Raw genomic sequence first — 21,632 nt, forward strand, 5'->3', positions numbered from 1 at the left:
GCTGGGGCAATAGCTGACTGTTGGACACCATGCATTCTGTGCAGAAATTAATTCCTAACAACTTCATTTTAAAAAACCCAGAAACTTCAGGTAGAAGGGCTGGGGAAGACCTTTGTGTTAGATCTTATAGAGCCGGTGCCAGTTGGATTAGACAATACTGGACTAGAAAAGAGGTGGGTCCCGCAGTCTCACCCAACATGGACTTTTGACATCCCCTCAGCATCACTTTGATCAAGGACCATCCAACACAGAAGGAAAAGCAAGCTGCCAGTGGAGAAACAAGAGGGCTCCAGTCCTGCCATAGCATCTCCTTTCCCTTCCCTTGCAGGCTAGGAAAAAGAGATTCCCCCCTCCCCCCAAAATGGAAGCTAAGTATGAGAATGGAGGAAAGTGTGTAAATTGGTGGATGGAAGGAATGTATGAGAGTGTGGGTGGTGGAAGATGGGTGACAGTGACATGTAGATGTGTGCGAGAGTGGAGAGGAGTGAAAAAAGGGCATTCCTTTTTGTATGTGCTTGGGGCTATGTTGCTCTTTCCTAAGATGGTGGATGACGTAAGAGAGATCAAGAGCATAGATGGAAGAATGATGGTTAATGGGTGAATGAAGGGCAGAAAGAAGGCATGCCCTACCCACTTCCAGCTTTGGCTACACCATCCCAGGTATGTGGTCCCTGAGCCCAAAAAGGCTTCCCCCACCTAAACGAATTGGGCCAAAAGAACTGATAATCTGACTTTGTAAAAGATAGCTTCATATGCATATTAACGTGCAGCACCTTCCCAAGCCAGCACAGCCGCAGCTCCTGGATGGAGCAATTATCAGCCAATACCAGTGTTGGCTCCTCATCTGTGACCTTTAGCATCCATTGCTGAAGTGGTATAAGAGAGTCACACATTGCTGCAGCCCCAATACCACAAAGGTTCTGTCAAATGGGTATTCAAGTCATTGGAATTCTCAGCCTTAGCTCCAGTCAAATAACTGTTTCAGCAGTAAGCAAAATGTAAAACATCACTGGTGCTCTGTGTTTCTTCTGAGTTATGACTCTGGTGACCTGCTTTATAGGCCTGACATTCATATTTATGTCTCGGAAAGGCTCATACACAAATCATAGATATTTTTACAGAGATGTTAGTGAGCCAGTTCCCTTTAAGGTTTTAGGTTATCAGAGACATTTAACTCCCAATGACCCTTTCGGTGGTTTCCTCCCAGGATGATTTAGCTCTGCAATACTAAGCTAGCATGGGTGGTTTTTGGTGTAGTCCCTTGTTTGGACTGCACCAACCATAGCTGCCAGTCAGCAACTTGGAGTAGAAGCAATCACTGCCAGGATTGGTGGAATGGGGTGTCCAGCGTGCTGAAGAAACTCCTATGACACTCAAAAACAAATGTCTAGAAGTACCCTCAGAAGTACCCAATGGAAGTTGGATGCACCAAGGAAAGGAGTACAGTGGTGCCTCGCAAGACGAAATTAATTCGTTCCGCGAGTCTCTTCGTCTTGCGGTTTTTCGTCTTGCGAAGCACGGCTATTAGCGGCTTAGCGGATTAGCGGCTTAGAAAAAGGGGAAAAAGGGGGGAAACTTGCAAGAACTCGCTCGACGTTTCGTCTTGCGAAGCAAGCACATAGGGAAATTCGTCTTGCGAAGCACCACAAAAGACAAAAAACTCTTTCATCTAGCGAGTTTTTCGTCTTGCGAGGAATTCGTCTTGCGGGGCACCACTGTAGGAGAGGATACAAGTCCAAATGCTGGAAACCCATCTCCGTCTGGATAGGCAGTTTCCTATGCAAGGGCAAGAAGGTTCCTGTAACAACATGAATGGAGAAAGGTATGTGGGTGGGCAGAGATTAGCATGAGGAAATTTTGGCCTAGCCGTACCCACTTGCCCCACACTTGACATCACGGCAGGTGTGCAGCAGGTAAAGACGCAGCTAGGCCAAAGAGGGTTTGCAGGCATCACCAACCAGCACATCGGCAGCACTTGCAAAGCCCCATGAATAGCACTTTGCATGCACTGGCAATCACTTGATATTGAAAGTCATTTTCAATTAGATTCTAATCTGGCTGGAAGCGACCGAGAAAAAGGTGTGGTAAAAACCGAACTCCGTAATATACATTTAAATCACATCTCCGGCAACCTTTGAATATGCTTGCTCTACATAAAGGAGAGATTTAGTGTATCCCCTTCTCTGCACACATCTTCCACTCTGCTTTGAACAGATATATTTAGTTGAACTAATAGATGGCATTTGTTTAACATATTATCACTTTCCAACTTCCTTCACACCCTACACGGAGCTGCAGAAATCACCATGCAGTGTAGTCAAGTGATAAATTACAGTTTAATCATTCAGGCCTATTAATCTCAGCAAGACCATGAACTGGGTCAAGATAGTCCTGATATCAAGTGCTGGAATCGTTAGTCACTGATAAGTTATTAGCAACACCCACGTAGTCGGGCCATTAAATCTGCTTGCGGATTGTCAAGCGATGGGCTCCATTTCAAGTTATTTAGTAGTCACTCAAGTGTAAGGAAGGGAGGAGGGAGAGGAAGGTCTAGAATTAAATTGTGAGGTTACTTAGGGATATGAGAGAAGCTACTGAAGAGACAGAGTTTCTGATTGTACTTGGAGCCCCATTATTGATTCCAGTTTAGCCTTGCAATCACACCAGTCCATCAACCCTTTAATGCAGCGGTGTGAAAAATGCTTCAGAGAGAGCAAGTGTCACTGGAATGTGTGTGTGTGTGTGTGTGTGTGTGTGTACACACACACACACACACACACACACACACGAGTTAGTCTGCTAGAAGGTAGCAGGTCAGGCAAAAAAGGTGCACAACCTTAAAAAGGTTCTAGGACAATTACCTTAGTTTAAAACAGGTACTGTAACTGCTTTTTAAAGTAAGAGAAACAAGCTTTGTTAAATGCTTAGTGTGCTTCATCACACACTATTTCTCTTAAACACACCCCACAATAAGACCATGTTGATCGGGTTCTGACATAGTGATCTCTATCTTAATAATAATTTGCTTCCAACAAAATATTAAAATACAGTAATCCATCAAACATTAAAAGCTTCCCTAAACAGGGCTGCCTTTAGATGTCTTCTAAAAGTCTGGTAGTTGTTGTTCTCTTTGACATAAACCATGATTTATTAAAACCATGATTTATTAGACAGAAAATGAGTGTTGTGCCCACAGCTCCCTTGTGCACTGTGATGGAACACTTCCAGGGCTTATTAAACCACAGTCGCTATTACATACAAACTGGGAAACTGTGGTCTGATCTCTCCTCAATAAACCACATCCAGTTTCCTAGTTCTGATGTGGTTTAGTGAAGCACCAAAGACACGAGTACAAGGGGAGGAGAAGCAAAGATGGAATGAAAGGCTTGTTCTTGGTCTAACAAACTATGGTTTATCCGAGTGAGTTCATTATGTCTGAGGTGGGCCTTTGGGTCCTAAAATACAACTTTGCATAGGACAGTGAAACATAGGGAATGGAACTGTGCTTCTTATTGCCATGTGTATGGCCTATAAAAGAAGATCTTACAGGGATAAGACGCACAGGCTGTTTGCTGAAGAACATTCATATATTTCACTGGAAATGCATTAAGATAAGAATCTGTAGCCAAGTGGGCATTGCCTCTTTCCCAGCGCCATGATTTTAGGGTAAGGACGGAAGAAGGAAATACGTGGGAGTTTTTATTTGAACCGCAAGGTATGTGGAAAGGGCTAAATATCGATACATCGCCCTACTTAGGTAAAGGTAAAGGGACCATTAGGTCCAGTCGTGATCGACTCTGGGGTTGCGGGGCTCATCTCACTTTATTGGACAAGGGAGCTGGCGTACAGCTTCCGGGTCATGTGGCCAGCATGACTAAGCCGCACGGAAACGCCGTTTACCTTCCCGCCGGAGTGGTATCTATTTATCTACTTGCACTTGATGTGCTTTCAAGCTGCTAGGTTGGCAGGAGCAGGGACCGAACAACAGGAGCTCACCCCGTCATGGGGATTCGAACCACCGACCTTCTGATCGGCAAGTCGTAGGCTCTGTGGTTTAACCCACAGCGCCACCCGCGTCCCTCTATCGCCCTACTTATGACCTTTTAAATCCAGCTTTTAGATGCATTTTAAAGCAAAAAGTAAATGTGTTGTGTTCATATATCAGCTACACCAGGCATGAGGAGCCTCTGGCCCTCCAGATTATAATTACTACCATCCCTGACACTCAGCTCATGTTTCTACAGTAGTGACCAGAGGAGGAATGACTGCTGGGAGCAGCGCATAGAGAAATGCCACAGTGCACCTGTAGTAGGAAAACCAGAAACCTTTATCTGCCCCACCTGCAATAACACTTGCACTTCCCACATCGGTCTCTACAACCACAGCAGGCTCTGTAACTCTCCAACAGCTTGACTGTCCAAAAGCACACTCTCCCATTGTCTCCCGAGACAAACTGATGCCAACAACACCCTTGACCGTTGCAATACAAGCTGAGGCTGATGAGAGTTGGGAGTCCAACAACATCTGAACTGCCTCAAAATAGAATTTATTACATGAAATATAGTTATACATACAGCAGGTTCACAGAAGTACGTTTGAGTTACAGATAGGTAGCCGTGTTGGTCTGCCATAGTCAAAACAAAAAAAATTCCTTCCAGTAGCACCTTAAAGACCAACTAAGTTAGTTCTTGGTATGAGCTTTCGTGTGCATGCACACTTCTTCAGATACACATTTGTATGTTTGGCACTTGATGACTCAGCCATCAAGTGAGACTTGCATGTATATGCAGCTGAGTCATTACTGATATATATATATAAAAACAACAACCACTAGAAGCGAACACTTATATGATCTCACCTCACACCCCAAATGCAAGGTTGTTTGGCAGGGGCACTTCATTTTGCCAAGCTATTGTTGAGTAGTAAGTCAAGCAACAAATAGGCATGTGTAAACCATTCTATGGTTTTCAACCAGTGCAGTATTCACACTGGTGCCGATTCTCTTCAAAAGTGTATCAATGCACCTAAAATCTATCAATTTTCATGGGCCTTCGAGTACCACTAAGGTGGTATCACCCATTAGTCATGAGTCAAAATAAACTTTTTACAAGTTAAAAAGAGCTTTAAAAAACCCACCTGAGGTGCACATGAGTAATAATAAGCATAACCACAGTAAAAAAAATGTGTGTGATAAGAGGTCCCATTTCACTGACTTTGGAACCATAGGAGACAGCCTATTAATCAGAGAGAGGAAAGCAGAACTTCAGTCATTCCACTATTATTATTTCTAGTGGTGCTTTTTGTTTCCTGTAGAAAGAGTGCATGGAAGCGCCACTGTCAAAAAACATGTCCACGTTTTAAATGGGGTAAAAGAGGCAGGAGGGAATGTGGTATTAAGGGCAGCAAGATTTTCAACACCAGGAGGACTGATGAGGCAAGGGCTGGGGAAAGAACGAAGGAAGTGAGGGTTGGAATAAGGAAGGGTGGCTGTGGAGAGAAATAAAAGCACTGCGGCTGGCAATTCTGTGCACTGGTATTACCAGCCTGCTGAGAGCAATTACAATAGCACAGACAGCTTGCTTTATTGCAACCTTATTGAATTAACTTTGAGGGGCAGGAGGAAGAGGGAAAAAACCTGAGTGATTCAGCAGGGAATTTATTAGAAAATTTTCATGCCAACTTAAATTTGATCCTAAGGCCTCAATATTAAAGGTCATCTCCATTACTGTACTACTGGAAACCCTCTGCTCCCACGTTCCTCCCTTGCCTTCCCTTTGTTTTCTTTTATATAAAAAAGCCCCGCACACAATAAAATAGGTCAGAGCTCTTGCTTAAAGCTCCTTGGCATTTTTATCCGAGAGCAGCAAATATCTCCATCTTCGTCTGAAGGCATTATAGACGGCCTTATCACCTATAAGCTTCCAAATAGTTTCTTAAACAAAACAATCACAAACAAAATAGAAACATGCGCTACAAACAAATGGTAATTTCAAATAGTACACAAAGCTTAAGAGAGCTACACAAAAAGTTAGGGGAAATTAACTAGAACATTACATACATTCTGTATTTCAGTAAGGAAACACCAGGGGAATGAAAGGAAAGTTATGGGATATTTTAGTAGGATAAAAGGTGGAAGAAGAAACTCCTCCTTCCTAATGTGTGACAGGTGAGTAATCTTTATTTGTGCAGTGCCATCAATATGCACCATGCTTTATTCGTTTAAACATTTACAGAGTTTTCCAAGCAAAAAGAGAGGTCCCCAACCTCCAAACTATTATGATCAGCACCGCCTTTCTAAAAACCTTTTATCTGGTCTTGCCAACCCTGTACATGTCACCTGCTCCACTGATGAACGTACAAATATCACTGCAAGGAGTGTTAGAAACTGGGATAGAAAAGCTAGGAGCCAAGTGTCTCCTGGGACCTGGGTTGTGGGCACCAAAACAGAATGTCTGGTCGCCATGGGAGGGGGGGGTCAGCAACACTTTCTATTTATTGTTTTGATAAGCATGAGCTAATAGGCAATTCACTTAAGAGACCCATTGTTAATATCACATTTTTAGCAGAAATTGTTGAAACATGTTTAATTTGGTGTTTACAATAAAAATATTGGTACCATACTTTAGTTTTCAAAACTCTACTCTTTATTGTTAAACTCCTTAACATATATACTTCAAGGCTTGAGTAATTCTTGAGCCAGGTGCAAAAAAAGGGCACTCAATACTTTTTGAGGTGCTCGCAAATGGAGAATCTTTAGGTGCAAAATACGCCTGGCGCCCTGCTAATTTCGAACCCTGATTGCAAGCGAGACTGTGTACACACAGTCTGTGGCTGCATTCAAGCATCTGTTGACTGGGGTAGTAAGAAACATCTTATATTAGAAAGGAAATATAACAGGCATTTTTAAAATAAAGAAATGCAATTAATGCTGGATGGAGGGTGGAGTATGGCTCCCACTTTTAAAACTTCTAAACCGTTATCTACCGACTGAAAAAGGAATGCAGTTGTGCCACAAATACTTGCTAACATCGCAAGATCTTTTGAGGTGGTGCAGAGGCAGAAGATTCCAGTTCAAAGAGATGGAGGCACAGTGCTCAGCATTCCTATTTAAAGGATCTTAATTTCAGTAGAAAGTAGTCCATCTCTTAGCAGCCTGATTTTTGTGTGTGTGTGTGTGTGTTTGTCACTGGTGAATACTTATTGATGGCTATTATTCTCTTTCTGCTTCTGTTGGTATTCCGCTGGGATGCTAAATCAATTTTGTGCTTTTAAAAATTGACATCAATAATGTGTTTACATTTGCCAATACTTCTTAATTGTCAAGCTATAACGGTGGAACTCCAATAATAAATCTTGTCAACAGATAACTTCAGATGCTAGAATTTTAAGTGTTTCTTCTTCTGAGCAATTTGATAGGTTGAGAATTGCTCCTGAGTGAACCACAGGGTAAAAAGAAGGAGAGACAGGCTGGAGGAACCCAAATATATAGGTTATATATATAGGTTAATGTCATCTGCAAGGTCACATCTCTAGCAAGTATGTAGCAAACAAGCTCAAGGATAGGGTAGGGGTATACCTCTCCTCGAGACGAAATGAGTTAAGGTGCCTGGGCTAAGAGGGTAAAACAAGAACCCGCTTGAAATGCCAGGAAAGAGACTTGTGACAGGTAAGCAAAGGAAGAATAAGATGGGTCTGTATGCTGTTCATTGGACAAGCATCAATTTTGCAGGAAGGTTATCCTGATACAGGTCCAGGAAGCAGCAGGGACCAACCATGAACAAGCAAAGCAGAGAAGGGAGAAAAGCTGATAAACTAAGCAACAAGCTCAAGATATTAACTGGGATAAGGTGGCTGAGTGGTTCCAGGGGTTGAAGAGTCCCAGTTTAGAGGCAGAAAAGTCCAGGTTTGAATCTGCTGTGTGTCACTCGTCTCAAAACTCACATGCCCATACCCAAAGCTTAATTATTCCCATTGAAAATACTTTATCACAAAACAAATGGTAGAGAATTCAAGTCAGAATCCCCATTTTGATCCCATATCCTAGTAAAGATGTAATATTTAAGCAAATGTTGATCTTTCAGCCTTTCTTAGAAACCGATGTCTGCCAGAGCTCTGAATTGTTTGAGATTACCCCATTCATTTGTTTTGGAAATTTTTCTGTTCCTTGTCTCCTGCACTAGAGATAGGTCATGATACTTTCCAAGTTGTCTTCAAGAGCACATTAGTCAATCTGAAATGTTACGAAGGCATAGATGAGAACAGTTAGATCTCTGTTGTCTAACAACAGGTGCAAGCACTCCTGGTCATAGCCATTGGCACTACCTGGATCCAGTAGAACCTCTGAACAACAAATCTCTTCCTAAGGGTCCATGCCAATCCCATCAACCACATATAAATATAGAATCATAGAATCATAGAACTGTAGAGTTGGAAGGGACCCTGAGGATCATCTAGTCCAACCCCCTGCAATGCAGGAATAGTCAGCTGGTCCATACAGGGATCGAACCTGCAACCTTGGTGTTATCAGCACCATGGTCTAACCAACTGAGCTATCCAGGCTCAGATGACCTCTCTCCATCAATAATAGCTGCATCTTGTTGGGATTCAGTTTCAACTGGTTCAGCCTCTACCACTTAATACAGTGGTACCTCGGGTTAGGAACTTAATTCGTTCTGGAGGTTCGTTCTTAACCTGAAACTGTTCTTAACCTGAAGTACCACTTTAGCTAATGGGGCCTCCCGCTGCCGCTGCGCGATTTCTGTTCTCATCCTGAAGCAAAGTTCTTAACCCGAGGTACTATTTCTGGGTTAGCGGAGTCTGTAACCCGAAGCGTCTGTAACCTGAAGTGTCTGTAACCTGAGGTACCACTGTACAGTCTTTCAGACACTGACTTAACACTGAGACATCAGTTCCTAGCTACTTACTGAAATAAATATATAACTGGATGTCATCAGCATAGTGATATTCCCCAATTTCAAAAGTCTAGATTTAAGAACATTCAGTTACGATTCAAGCAGATTTTAGCCATCAGGTTGGCATCTGTCAGTCATAATGGAACTGAAAAGGTATGCATGCATAATGAATATTAGAGGCCCAGATGTATTTCCAATCAAACGGCACTTGTGCAAAGCTTTAAGTTTTTAACAGAGTTAAGTAGGCAATATTGTTCTGAATGACCCAGTTACTGCCAAGTCTGCTTGGGAAATATACTTAATTAATTATACGTTCAGGTGAACGAGTAAAACAAAGCAAGAATAAAAAGCGTAAGGTGAAAGTAACTGCAATCCTTGTAGTCTTGCCGTGATGCAAAAAGGAAGTGTCCATGTGTTGCACATGAAGAATTCTATACTCCTTTAAAAATCCTTTGAAAATCAAAGTGAAAAGCAAGTAGAACCTACTGTGGTGGGTGGTGATACTAAAATTATTTTTAAATTATTTGTGCTAAACACACAGACATTTCATTTTCTACATACTCCCTCTATTTCAATGTTGTGGTGTTTTGCTGACATTATATGCTGTATTCAACTATGCCATAGTCAGAGAAGACCCACCGAAATTAATAAAGCTAAGTTAGTCTTGTCTATTCACTTCAACGAGCTTATCCTTAGACTAGCGTCAATTACTGCCCTATGAATTTAATCTATAATTTTAATGTTGCAGCCTGCCCTGTATATTGTGATTGCAACAGAATGGTGATATGGAATTACTGAAAAAGAATAAAGGTTACGAGGAAAAACAATACAGAGAAACTCACTAAATGAGTGGATTAGTTTGCCTTATAAAACTCCCCCACACATCTGTTTCCCTAGCGGGGAAGCCAAAAGAAAGCAAACACCCTCATTAGCACCTTCAAGAATACCTGTACAAAATTATTCACAATACTTGGTAAATAAGGGTGGCAAGCACACCTCTTGAATGTGAAGGCTTCCTCGCCTGCTATGCTGGGTTGTTGGGCATGCCTTTCCTAATTGCCATTATATAATAAAGCAGTGTTACATAACCTTGTAATTTGGATGCAAGAACAAAGGAACTCTGCCAGCCAGGACTATTATGCTCAAATCGTAAAAGCAGATGTTTTCCAACTAGAAGAGTTTGGAAAAATCATTTTCTGCAGTACAGACTGCTTAGGACCACATTTTCAAAACAGAAGTGTATAGCTAAATTATGGATTTTTGCTGTGACAAATATAGTTGTGGCTGCCCACCTTTAAAAGGGGCTTAGGCAAATTTGTGGTGTCTAAAGACTGTCAATGGCTATTAGCCACAATGGGCACATTCTACTTCTCCTGTTGCTTCTGAATACCAGTTGCAAGGAATCACAGGTGGGGGAAGTGCTGTTGTGCTCATGTTCTTCACATAGGCATTTGGTGGTTTGTGAAAACAGGATCCTGGATGGGCCTTTGGTCTGATCCAGAATGCCCTTTTGATGTTCTTCTGTTCTTGAGAATGAAGTGGACCTTCAAGCAAGCTTGTCTCCAGCAAGTTTCAGTAGATATTCAACTGGGCCAGGAGGAACAGAACCATGGAAGGGATGTAGTAGACCACCCGGTTTAACCCACTGCTCAAGAAACAGTGTCTTATTAGTTTATCCCTTGCCATTCACCTGCTTTACATAGGTGGTCTCTGGTCCTGCAACTTGCTTTGTTAACAGACACAGCTGATAAACAATTAACTGTGTTCCTCTGGTGACTGCAAACTTGGCACATATTATATTTTTTAATCTCAGAATATTTGAGGCATGGTTATAGTCTAACACATGAGAAGACAATATGCAGTGCTGGTGCCACAAGCAAAACAGGCAGGGAGGGGGTTGTGCCATTCCTGCACAGGAGTAAGATGACCTGTGTGTGTCTGCCTACAACAAAAAGTCAGGCCTGCACCTCTTATGCTTTTGCTTGCTTCCAAGCTCAGTAGGTGAGAGCCAAAACCATGGCAAGGTACAGGGGGATGAATATGCACTCTAGTACATTGGTCTTCAACTGGTGTGTCAGGACCCACTAGAAAGTTATAGCCCAGTCTAAGCTGGCCTGCAACAGCAGCACTACCACCATGCAAATATATAGCTTTTAAAAAGATAAAGGTAAAAGGACCTCTGACCGTTAAGTCCACTCGTGAATGACTCTGGGGTTGCGGCGCTCATCTCGCTTTATTGGCCGAGGGAGCCGACATTTGTCCTCAGACAGCTTCCAGGTCATGTGGCCAGCATGACTAAGCCACTTCTGGTGATACAGAGCAATGCACGGAAATGCCATTTACCTTCCCGCCAGAGCGGTACCTATTTATCTACTTGCAGTTTGACGTGCTTTCAAACTGCTAAGTTGGCAGGAGCAGGGACCAAACAACAGGAGCTCACCGCATCGTGGGGATTCGAACCGCTGACCTTCTGATCTGTAAGCCCTAGGCTCTGTGGTTTAGACCACAGTGCCACCCGTGTCCCGGCCTTTAAAGATACAGGCATTCAAATTCATGTTTGGGTTAAAGGTCCAAAAGGGTTTAAGACTACTGATTTAGAGCACACTTGAGGTTTCACTGCCACACAATGAGCCATCAAGTCCTGTCAGAAGAAAGTGCTCATTGGTGGTGGGCTTTGGTGTCCCCCTTACATCTTTTGTTTAAGTGACATACTGTATTTTCTGGCGTATAAGACTACTTTTTAACCCAGGAAAATCTTCTCAAAAGTCAGGGGTCGTCTTATACGCCGGCTACAGCAGCAGCTCCTGCAGCAACTCCCCACCAAAGGACAAAACGACAGCAAATTAAATCAGAGGACACCAAGCTCTCTAGATGAAGCAGAAATACGCTTGAAAATTGGCCCCAGAAGCCCCCCCCCAATCACCAGCAACAGAATGACCCTAACCGCTCCCGGTAGTAGACCACTAGCAAATTCCATGACAGCGGCTCAACAAAAGCAGTAAAAAATCACCCCAAAATGCTTCAGCAGGTCTGACAAAAGCAATAACCGAATGAAGTTCAGCGACGTCCTAGCAATTGAGGAAGCAAGCCAAAGAAGAAGCCTTCTGGCTTGCTCCTCTGTTTAAACGGACCCGGCCAAACACCCCCGGCCACTGGGAAGTGGAGCGGATTTCCGAGCCGGACTGGAGACTGGTTTTTTAAATTTTTATTTGGTGTGCATTGGAAGAGGGGTAGTCTTATACGGCGAGTATATCCCAAACTCTATATTAACTGGAAAAGTTGGAGGTCATCTTATACACCCAGTCGTCTTATACGCCGGAAAATACGGTACTTCTCACAAGGAGAATACACGCACTGCTCCTACAACATTATATTATATGGCCTCATTCATCCCCCCTGGAAAATCTGGAAGATGCACAAAACCATCATTACTGATTCTCTGACCAGCTAGAACTTAAAAGCAATGCAAGCTTTGTTCCAAGAAACTACATAGATGTCTGCTAGAAGTTAAGAAAGTCGCTTGTTGGTCTGCAGAAGAATCTTTTGCCTAAAGCACAGTTCTCTCAAGTTTGGATTACTTGGAATGGAACAGAAAAGCTGCAATGTGCCTCAGAGCTCTTGTTTTACTGAAGGGCACTTCAAAAGAAATATGTGGCTTTGAAAACTTCAGATAGGTACTGTACCCTTCAAATCGCCTGGGAAATCCACAATAATACCTTTTTAAATGGCCAGTTAGACAACTAATTCTTGAGAGATTAAACCTAAGAGCTTGGCTTCTCAAAAGTGCTGCTCTTTGGTTCTCAGCTATGGATTCACCAAACTTCCTTCAAACAATGCATTGCCAGATTTTTCCATCAAAAGTTCTAACTCTATGCTTACATTCTGCACTATGGAAGACTAACCCAGTCTTGATTTCAAATGAGAAGCAAACAAAGTCAAAATCTTGGGTAACAATAACAAAGTCAAACAAAGTCAAAATCTTGGTTGTAGCAGCTAGGCAGAAGAAGAAGAGTTTGGATTTGATATCCCGCTTTATCACTACCCGAAGGAGTCTCAAAGCGGCTAACATTCTCCTTTCCTTTCATCCCCCACAACAAACACTCTGTGAGATGAGTGGGGCTGAGAGACTTCAAAGAAGTGTGACTAGCCCAAGGTCACCCAGCAGCTGCATGTGGAGGAGAGGAGACGCGAACCCAGTTCACCAGATTACGAGTCACCATTCTTAACCACTACACCACACTGGCATGTCAGATTAAGACCTGGGAAACCAGCGTTCGAATCCACACACTGCCAAGTTTGCTGGGTGATCCTGGATAAAGTGGATGGAGGGAGGGAGGGAGGATCATATTTATCACCTGGAACTCCTTAGGTGTGATGCAAATGTAATAATAACTAAAAATACACTAGCCACATTTTTAACCATAAAAAGCCCAACCACTCACTTCTGCATGAGCGAAGGCACCAGGTGTATTTTGCACCTGGGTATCGGCCACTTTCAACCAAGTGAAGATGCCCAGGTGCCAGGACAGCGTCTGACGTCTCCACCAGATGGAGGCGCATCTTGGCTCTTTTTACACACTAGCAACACATCCTGTAGAATTTCACCTATTATATTTTATCTGCACAATCAGAATGAATTTCAGGAACCAAAAGCTTGTTTTGGAAAATGTGACTTTCAAGCCGTCTGTCCCCCAAATGGCAACTAGGCATTCTGTTTTGAAGACTGCAACCCTGGTTTAAGGAGCCTTTTTGGTGCTTAGCTTATATATCTGAGTTTCTAACACTGGACTGGGGATGAGAGTCACATGCCTGTGATGTGCAGGGTCAGAGGCAAAATGAAATGTCAATTTTACTTTTGTAGAGTAGGTGTGCTTCTACACCCACACCCACCATTCTATCTCTTCCCAGGCAAGCTAGGAGTATTATCAGAATTCAATGAAGAAGAAGAAGAAGAGTTTGGATTTGATATCCTGCTTTATCACTACCCTAAGGAGTCTCAAAGCAGCTAACAACCTCCTTTCCCTCCCTCCCCCACAACAAACACTCTGTGAAGATGAGTGAGGCTGAGAGACTTCAGGGAAGTGTGACTAGCCCAAGGTCACCCAGCAGCTGCATGTGGAGGAGCGGGGACGCGAACCCGGTTCACCAGATTACGAGTCTACCGCTCCTGACCACTACACCACACTGGCTCTCCACTCAGGCAAAGCCGCCCAAGGAGGCTGTAAAGCATGGGTGGCAAGAGGTGTGGCGCAGAAGGGTGTGTGAGCTAGCAAGAGTCTAGCTGGAGAGACCTGGGGGACCACATCTGGCCCCTGCCTGATGTTCCCCATACCAACAAGAAGACTGTTGCCACATTGATGGTTCATGTAGCTCAGTAGTACTACATTCTCTCTGGCAGTGGCTCTTCAAGATCTCAGGCTGAGGTCTAGGATCTTGTTGCCCGGGATCCTTTCTAACTAGAGACTGCTGAACTTGTCCTGGAATCTTATGAATGCAAGGCATGTGCTACAGCCTTTCACATGAATACTATGGGTTTACCATCTGGGCCTAAATAAAACTTTTACTATGCTCTTGGGGATAAAAAGGCAGGAAACACAATTTTTACGCTGTAACCCTGTGTACCCTTATCTTGGAGTAAGCCCCGCTGAAGACAGTGGGACTGACTTCTGAGTAAACGTGCACAGGATTGGAATGTCAGTTACTTTTTCTATAGAATATCTGCTCTGCTTTCATAGACATTTTCAAATAAAAACCAATAACCTGGAAAATATAAAAAAGACACCAGTAGACAAAAAGGCACTTTTATGCTTTTTAGTTATAGAAAGCTCCTCTTGTAAAATTCAGTCAAATCCCATGAATGTCATGGAACAAAATGACTATAATCCGTCACGTTTCCACAATCCCCTCCGGGCTGATTCAACTAGTTATTTATGAACCTGAGATGCCAATGGTCACTTTGATGACTAAACCATAAATTAACATGTAAAGAGAATATAAATTTGATTTCACAGAAGCAACAAATTGCAAGGCAGCGAGGATATTATTTAATTTCTATCGACATGTCACGGGGAAAAAAAAGTCAGCAAAAGGAGATGTGCTACATCTTAATAAACCTGCAAACTGCATAATACATCTAATATTTGATTTGCTCCACTGCCTTGGTTATAAAACTCTGCACATAATACGGGTCTTAGGTTTAAGATTTCAGAAAGCCCTAGTTCATGACAACACTTGTTCACTATTTGAATTATTTCTTTATAACACACATAAAAATAAACATTACACTTGAAAAATAATGAGAATACTCTTATAATTGTTCCTCTGGAATATATAATTGCATGTAGAAAATAGAACAGTATCAATATAGGTTTAGACATCATGAAAAATCTATATTTATCCTTATTAACAAGTGTGCTTAGAGACAGTGAGAACATTTTGCTTGCTTTTTAGAAAATAAGTAAATGATGGTTATACAACAACAGTTGTATAAGGTGATTTTTTTAATACCATCTAGACACTACTTCAAACATTTCTGACTCCATAAACCACTGTCACATTCAGGAATCATAGAACTGCAGAGCAGGAAGGACCCTGGGGATCATCTAGTCCAGGCTTCCTCAACCTTGGCCCTCCAGATGTTTTTGGCCTACAACTCCCATGATCCCTAGCTAGCAGGACCAGTGGTCAGGGATGATGGGAATTGTAACCTCAAAACATCTGGAGGGCCAAGGTTGAGGAAGCCTGAAAATGCAGGAATATGCAGCTCTCCCATATGGGGATCAAACCTGTAACCCTGGTGTTATCAGCACCAATGTAGGCTGCAATACAAGATACGCTAACTAAAGAGAACACAGTCCCGTTGAAAACAGTGGGACTTGCATGTATGTGTATTACATTTCCCCTGATACGAAATCTAGCACAGCCAGACTGTGGTGGGGACATGTGGTTTCCTTGCAACAGAAAGATCTAAGGAAGATGCACAACAAATGAGTAATATGTGCATCAATCGTGTTAAAAACTACTGTGTACACAGCCTCTTGCTGTATGTGTATCTAAACACATTAAGACTTCAGTCTATAAATACTGATTTGGAAAATCCTGAATCAGTTGAGGCTGTACAATTCCATCTTTTGACTGACATCCGATTGGCTGTGGCCTCTCAGATGTTTCTGAACTTCAGCTCCCGTCATTCCCAGCCAGCATAGCTAATCATCAGGGAATATGGGTTGCAGTCTTCCAACATGTGAAGGACTAGAAGTTAGCCACCCCTCTACTAAAGAAAAATAAAGATGCAGCTGGTGGAATACGTGAAATTATTACATAAGCAATGATGCTTTCTCCAGTGACCAGTGGGAAAACTGCTGAGTGGGAGACTGCAGGTCATGTGGAGGAACCCAGGTTACCTCTAGTTGAAGAATCCAAGGTAGCAGGGCTGGGAGAAGCCTCCATACATCACCTTGGAAAGTCACTGTCAACTTTTTAAATAAGTCCATTTGCATACCAGCTTTCCTCTAAGGAGTTCAAGGTGGCCTACGTGGTTAACCCCCCACATTTTATCATCACAAACGTAAGATAGAAAGAAAAGAAGAAAAAAAGGCCTGTAGGATCAGGCCAAAACCCCAACTAGTCCAGCATCCTGTTCTCAAAGTGGCCAACCGCATGCCCAAGCAGAACCTCCCAGAAGATGGTATCCAGTGGCATGCTGCCTTTGACACTGGAAGCAGAAATACCATGTGATGTAGCTTAGGCTGAGATATGGTGACTTGCTCATGGGGCAGGTCACTCAGTGAGATGCATGACAGAGTGTGAAGATTTGAATCCAGGTCTCTCGGGTCCTAAATACTACACCACACTGCTTCTTCTTCTTCTTCTTTTTTAAAGAAGACAAGTTTGGATTTGATATCCCGCTTTATCACTACCCGAAGGAGTCTCAAAGCGGCTAACATTTTCCTTTCCCTTCCTCCCCCACAACAAACACTCTGTGAGGCGAGTGGAGCTGAGAGACTTCAGAGAAGTGTGACTAGCCCAAGGTCACCCAGCAGCTGCATGTGGAGGAGCGGAGACGTGAACCCGGTTCACCAGATTACGAGTCTACTGCTCTTAACCACTACACCACACTGGCTCTCCACCACACTGCTTCTCAACTGGAGTAGACATTACTGGGCTTGGCTGCTGGTTTGATTTGGTATAAAGCACCTTCAGATAATCATTTCTTCAAAGGCATCAACGAAAGAAAAAACACCGCCTTGAATATGTACACACCGAGGAAGTCTAAAAATGGATATATTGCTCACCACAGAGAGACAGTTGGCACATTATAACACCAATCCTGGGCTAACTGCACTGGGTGTCAATTAGTTTCTGGTCCCAATGCAAAGTGCTGGTTTTAACATATAAAGCCCTAAATGGCTCAGGATTGCAATACCTGGATCGCCTTGCCCCATATAAGCCAACCCAGACCCTGCGATCATCACCTGAAGTTCCTTCTTCTTGTGCCCTCTCCACAAGAGGTCTGGAGGGTGGCAACACAACAGTGGGCCTTTTCTGTGGTGGCTCCCCATTTGTGGAATGATGCTCTCCCCAGGAAGACTCATTGTATATGTTTAGGCCCCATGCAGAAACTTTCCTCTATAACCAGGCCTTTAACTATCTGTGGCCTCTTCAAAGTACATGGGATGTTTTTAATGTATTTCCCCCTTCTTTTGGTTTTAATGTATGTATGTGAGTTTTTTGCTTTGTTTTGTTGGTTGGTTGTAAGCTGCTTTGGGTTGCCTTGGGCAAGATAAAGCAACTAACAAAATAAATAAATAAAACTAATTATAATAATTTTCACCAACCGTTAATACATTCAGCAGAGCCGTGTAACAGATCGAAGTTACACATTTGGAAGGAGACAGCAACATTTTTGCAATTTAATTAAACTGGTAAGAAAAACATGCTTACCTGTCGGTGTATCATTTCCAGACTAGCTTTTGCTTTGTTCATTAGTGTTTCTATTTCTTCTGAATCCTTTATGTTTTTGTTTTCTCTGAAAGCATCCCTTATTCTTCTGATGGCATATGTCCTAAGCAAATGTTAAGAGATGAAAAATGAGTGTCCACATGATTGCCAAAATTGTGAAAGACAAGCTGTAAAAGAACTATTACGATGCAGAGGACCAAGAGTTTGAGTAATATAGAAATATACTGAATACTAACAATCATGCATTTATACAGTGCTTCGGAGGGACGCGGGTGGTGCTGTGGTCTAAACCACTGAGCCTCTTAGGCTTGCTGATTGGAAGGTCATCGGTTCGAATCCCTGAGACGGGGTGAGCTCCCATTGCTCTGTCCCAGCTCCTGCCAACCTAGCAGTTCGAAAGCACACCAGTGCAAATAAATAGGTACCGCTGCAGCAGGAAGGTAAACGGTGTTTCCGTGCGCTCTGGCACTTCTCACGGTCCTCTGTGCACCAGAAGCGGTTTAGTCATGCTGGCCATATGACCCGGAAAAACTGTCTGCGGACAAACGAGATGAGTGCCACAACCCCACAGTTGCCTTTGACTGGACTTAACCGTCCAGGGGTCCTTTACCTTTACCTTTTACTGTGCTTCATATTTATAGACTTATCTATACAACACTTCAGAATGTTCAGAGCACATTGACCAGGTCTGAATGCAATGCTAATCCAAATCATGGTTTGGCACAACACTTTGGTTCCCAGAGATCACAGCCACTTTGTTCCTCTGGTTCTGCTTCTGTTGTGAGCAAAGCCACAGTTTAGTTTAGCATGTTGTCTGAAGCTAGGCTCATGGTTGTCTTACCCCAGACAAAGCATGAGCTGTAACCAAGGCCTGCTACTTAAATTGGGATTGTAAAAGGAATAATAAAATCAAACTTATCACATGGATTGTAACTTTATCATTCCCTTATAAAATCCTTTATTATGCCAAAAAAGAAGAAGATGCACAAAACAAATCTGCAATGCTCAAGATGCTTTTCTGAGCACATAGTAGATTGAAGTCAAAGCTTGTGTTTTTATATGGTAAACTGCCCGGTGATCCTCAGGTGAAGCATAGTATAATAATAATAATAAGAAGAAGAAGAAGAAGAAGAAGAAGAAGGGATTTTGAGGCTAAGTCCCAGCCCTATGCGCTAGAAGTAAAAGATTTATAAGATAAGGTTGAGACCACAAAAACTTGGGTCATCATCCTGTCCACCATGGACACAGTGTCTGCACACTGGGGCCACACTCTGAAGCACAAGTAATAAGCACTGAGCCAAGAGTTCTATCCAAGTTCTGGGTAGTGATGCAGGAGGTGCAGCCCACTGCCTTTGTGAATGCATATGGCGGAGCAAGGGAGCAGGCCTCCATGGAGCATTTGGAAATCTTTGGGGTTCAGATGTTGCACTCACAGTGAACTGGATGGTGTCCCTGGTGATTAAGTGCAGCTTCAATGAACTGTTTTCTAATCTCAGTCCTAGCAGCATTTTATCTCTGCTAGAAGCCCTCACGCACATCTCTCGACTCTAGCCTCTTAGTCTTTGTTTTCGATTTGCACTTCAGCTGTTTTAACTTCCATTTTGGAATCTACTTTGTTTGCCGCCTGCTGCACCCAGGCACGAAAACCAATGGAGAAAAACAAAAAGCAATTCAAAACCTGAAGGGAGCACAATATCCGCCACAAGAGAGTAGTTAAGTGTTTTCATTAAGTTTCACAAACTCCAGCATAGAAGAGGCCCCAAGATTACTCTGTAGTTACAATGGCAATGACAACGTTATTCAAACCTCTGATTGAAAGAACAAGTTGCAGGAAAGCAAGTTGCGGCAGTACATCAAATACTTCTGATTTCCAGATCAAACCTAAGTGAATGAATAAGCTGGTAAAATGCTTCTCTAAAAATAATGTGCCAGAAGGCTCATTGCAAGGAACATCACACTGGCTCCTACGAACCAAAATTAACAAGCATGTTGAAATCCCAAGCCATTCAATAACAATGCCAATTCCATTACAGCTGTGAAGATGCCTTGCATTTAACCAACACATTGGTCTACGTAGCTCAGTTTATTGTCTTACACTGGCTGGCAGCAGCTTTCCAGGATTTCAAGCAGGAGTCCTTCCCAGCCATACTCAGAGATGCTGAGGATTGATCCTGGAACCTTCTGCATGCAAGGTAAAGGTAAAGGGACCCCTGACCATTAGGTCCAGTCGTGACCGACTCTGGGGTTGCGGCGCTCATCTCGCTTTACTGGCTGAGGGAGCCGGCATACAGCTTCTGGGTCATGTGGCCAGCATGACTAAGCCGCTTATGGCGAACCAGAGAAGCACATGGAAATGCCATTTACCTTCCCGCCGGAGCGGTACCTATTTATCTACTTGCACTTCGTGCTTTCGAACTGCTAGGTTGACAGGAGCAGGGATCGAACAACGGGAGCTCACCCCGTTGCGGGGATTCAAACTGCCGACCTTCTGATCAGCAAGCCCTAGGCTTTGTGGTTTAGCAGATGCTTAACTACAGAGCCATGGCTACCCCCCACTAAAAATAATGGGAGCTACCAAGGAACATGGTGTTCATTTATTTCCCTGTTGCAGACCTTCCCTTATCATGTAAGCAGGCCTAAAAGCACTCTTCATGCATCTCCAGGTGGATTTTCATGGGGCTGCGCGTCTAAAAGCTAACACAGCGTGTTGGAGGACCTTGCATTCGATATAGATGCCATTATGTAGAAAGTTCCAGTGCATTAAAGAAACCTTGGGAAGGAAACACCCCCCCCCCATGTTCATTGTTGCTCTGGGTTTATGCTCTTCAGGCAGGAGCCACCAGCTGTGTAAACCCCATATGTTTAAAGCACATTTCTACCAAAACGAATCTCAGGAACTGTAGCTCTGTGAGGGGTAAACTACAGTTCCCAGGATTCTTGGGGTATATATTTAAAATATATGATGTGTATGCAACCAGTGTCTCCTGCCTGAAGAAGAGAAACCCAGAAGATCAATAAACGGGAAGCTTTCTGTCTCAAGATTTATTTAATGTATCTACTGAGTTTGGTTGGCAGAAGACAGGAGGCTCAGGCTACAATCCTATATCCACTTACCTGGGAGTAAACCCTACTGAACTCAGTTCGACTTCCTTCTGAGCAGACATGGTTAGGATTGTGCTGTTACTTTTGAGTAGTCTACTCGAGATTTGTCAAAGTACTAGTGAGTAAAAATGGCATATCCTCCTCCTACTTTAGTTGTGATTGCCCAACATTGCACGAGGCTGGACTAAATGACCCTTGGGGCCCTCTACAATTCTGGGTGATGTTACATTTAACCCATCATATGAGGGTTCTAAAATGGGTTACAGAACAAGACCATTTTGATGTATGGGTACTATAAATATGTTTTATAAATAAATACTTGCACACTGCAGAGGCTCCCATTGACACATGCTTCTACAGTATGTGCTGAGGATATCTTATCAATATGCAGCTCTTATTCTAAAAATCTCCCTTTGAGGAATCCCTTATTACGATGTCTGCAAAACTGAACCCTCTGTTTATTTTGTTCCAACTGCAACAACGTGCTCCATAAAGCCATTGTTCTTTGTTTCTTTGTGGTTTGTCTTGTTTGCATATTGTTTTTTGAAAACTCAAACATATCTTTAAAGAATCAATGCTCTCTTGCAATGTATGAACAGTTCAGACCCAAAGGTTGTAATGGTACACATCCTTCCTCAACAATTTCTCCTAGACCTG

The 21,632-nt window shown here is 43.0% G+C and overlaps 1 protein-coding gene across 1 annotated transcript in view; it reads right to left on the reverse strand.

Annotated features, from left to right (window-relative positions):
- The window catches only part of LYRM4 (LYR motif containing 4), a 58,059-nt gene that overhangs the window by 34,335 nt on the left and 2,092 nt on the right, over nucleotides 1-21,632 (reverse strand). Inside the window, exon 2 of the mRNA XM_079985127.1 lies at nucleotides 17,856-17,976. Coding sequence (XP_079841253.1) covers nucleotides 17,856-17,976 — 121 coding nt within the window. The remainder of the gene's footprint in view (nucleotides 1-17,855; nucleotides 17,977-21,632) is intronic.

The sequence above is a fragment of the Podarcis cretensis genome (genome assembly GCF_951804945.1).
Source record: "Podarcis cretensis genome assembly, chromosome: 7".
Taxonomy (NCBI): Eukaryota; Metazoa; Chordata; class Lepidosauria; order Squamata; family Lacertidae; genus Podarcis; species Podarcis cretensis.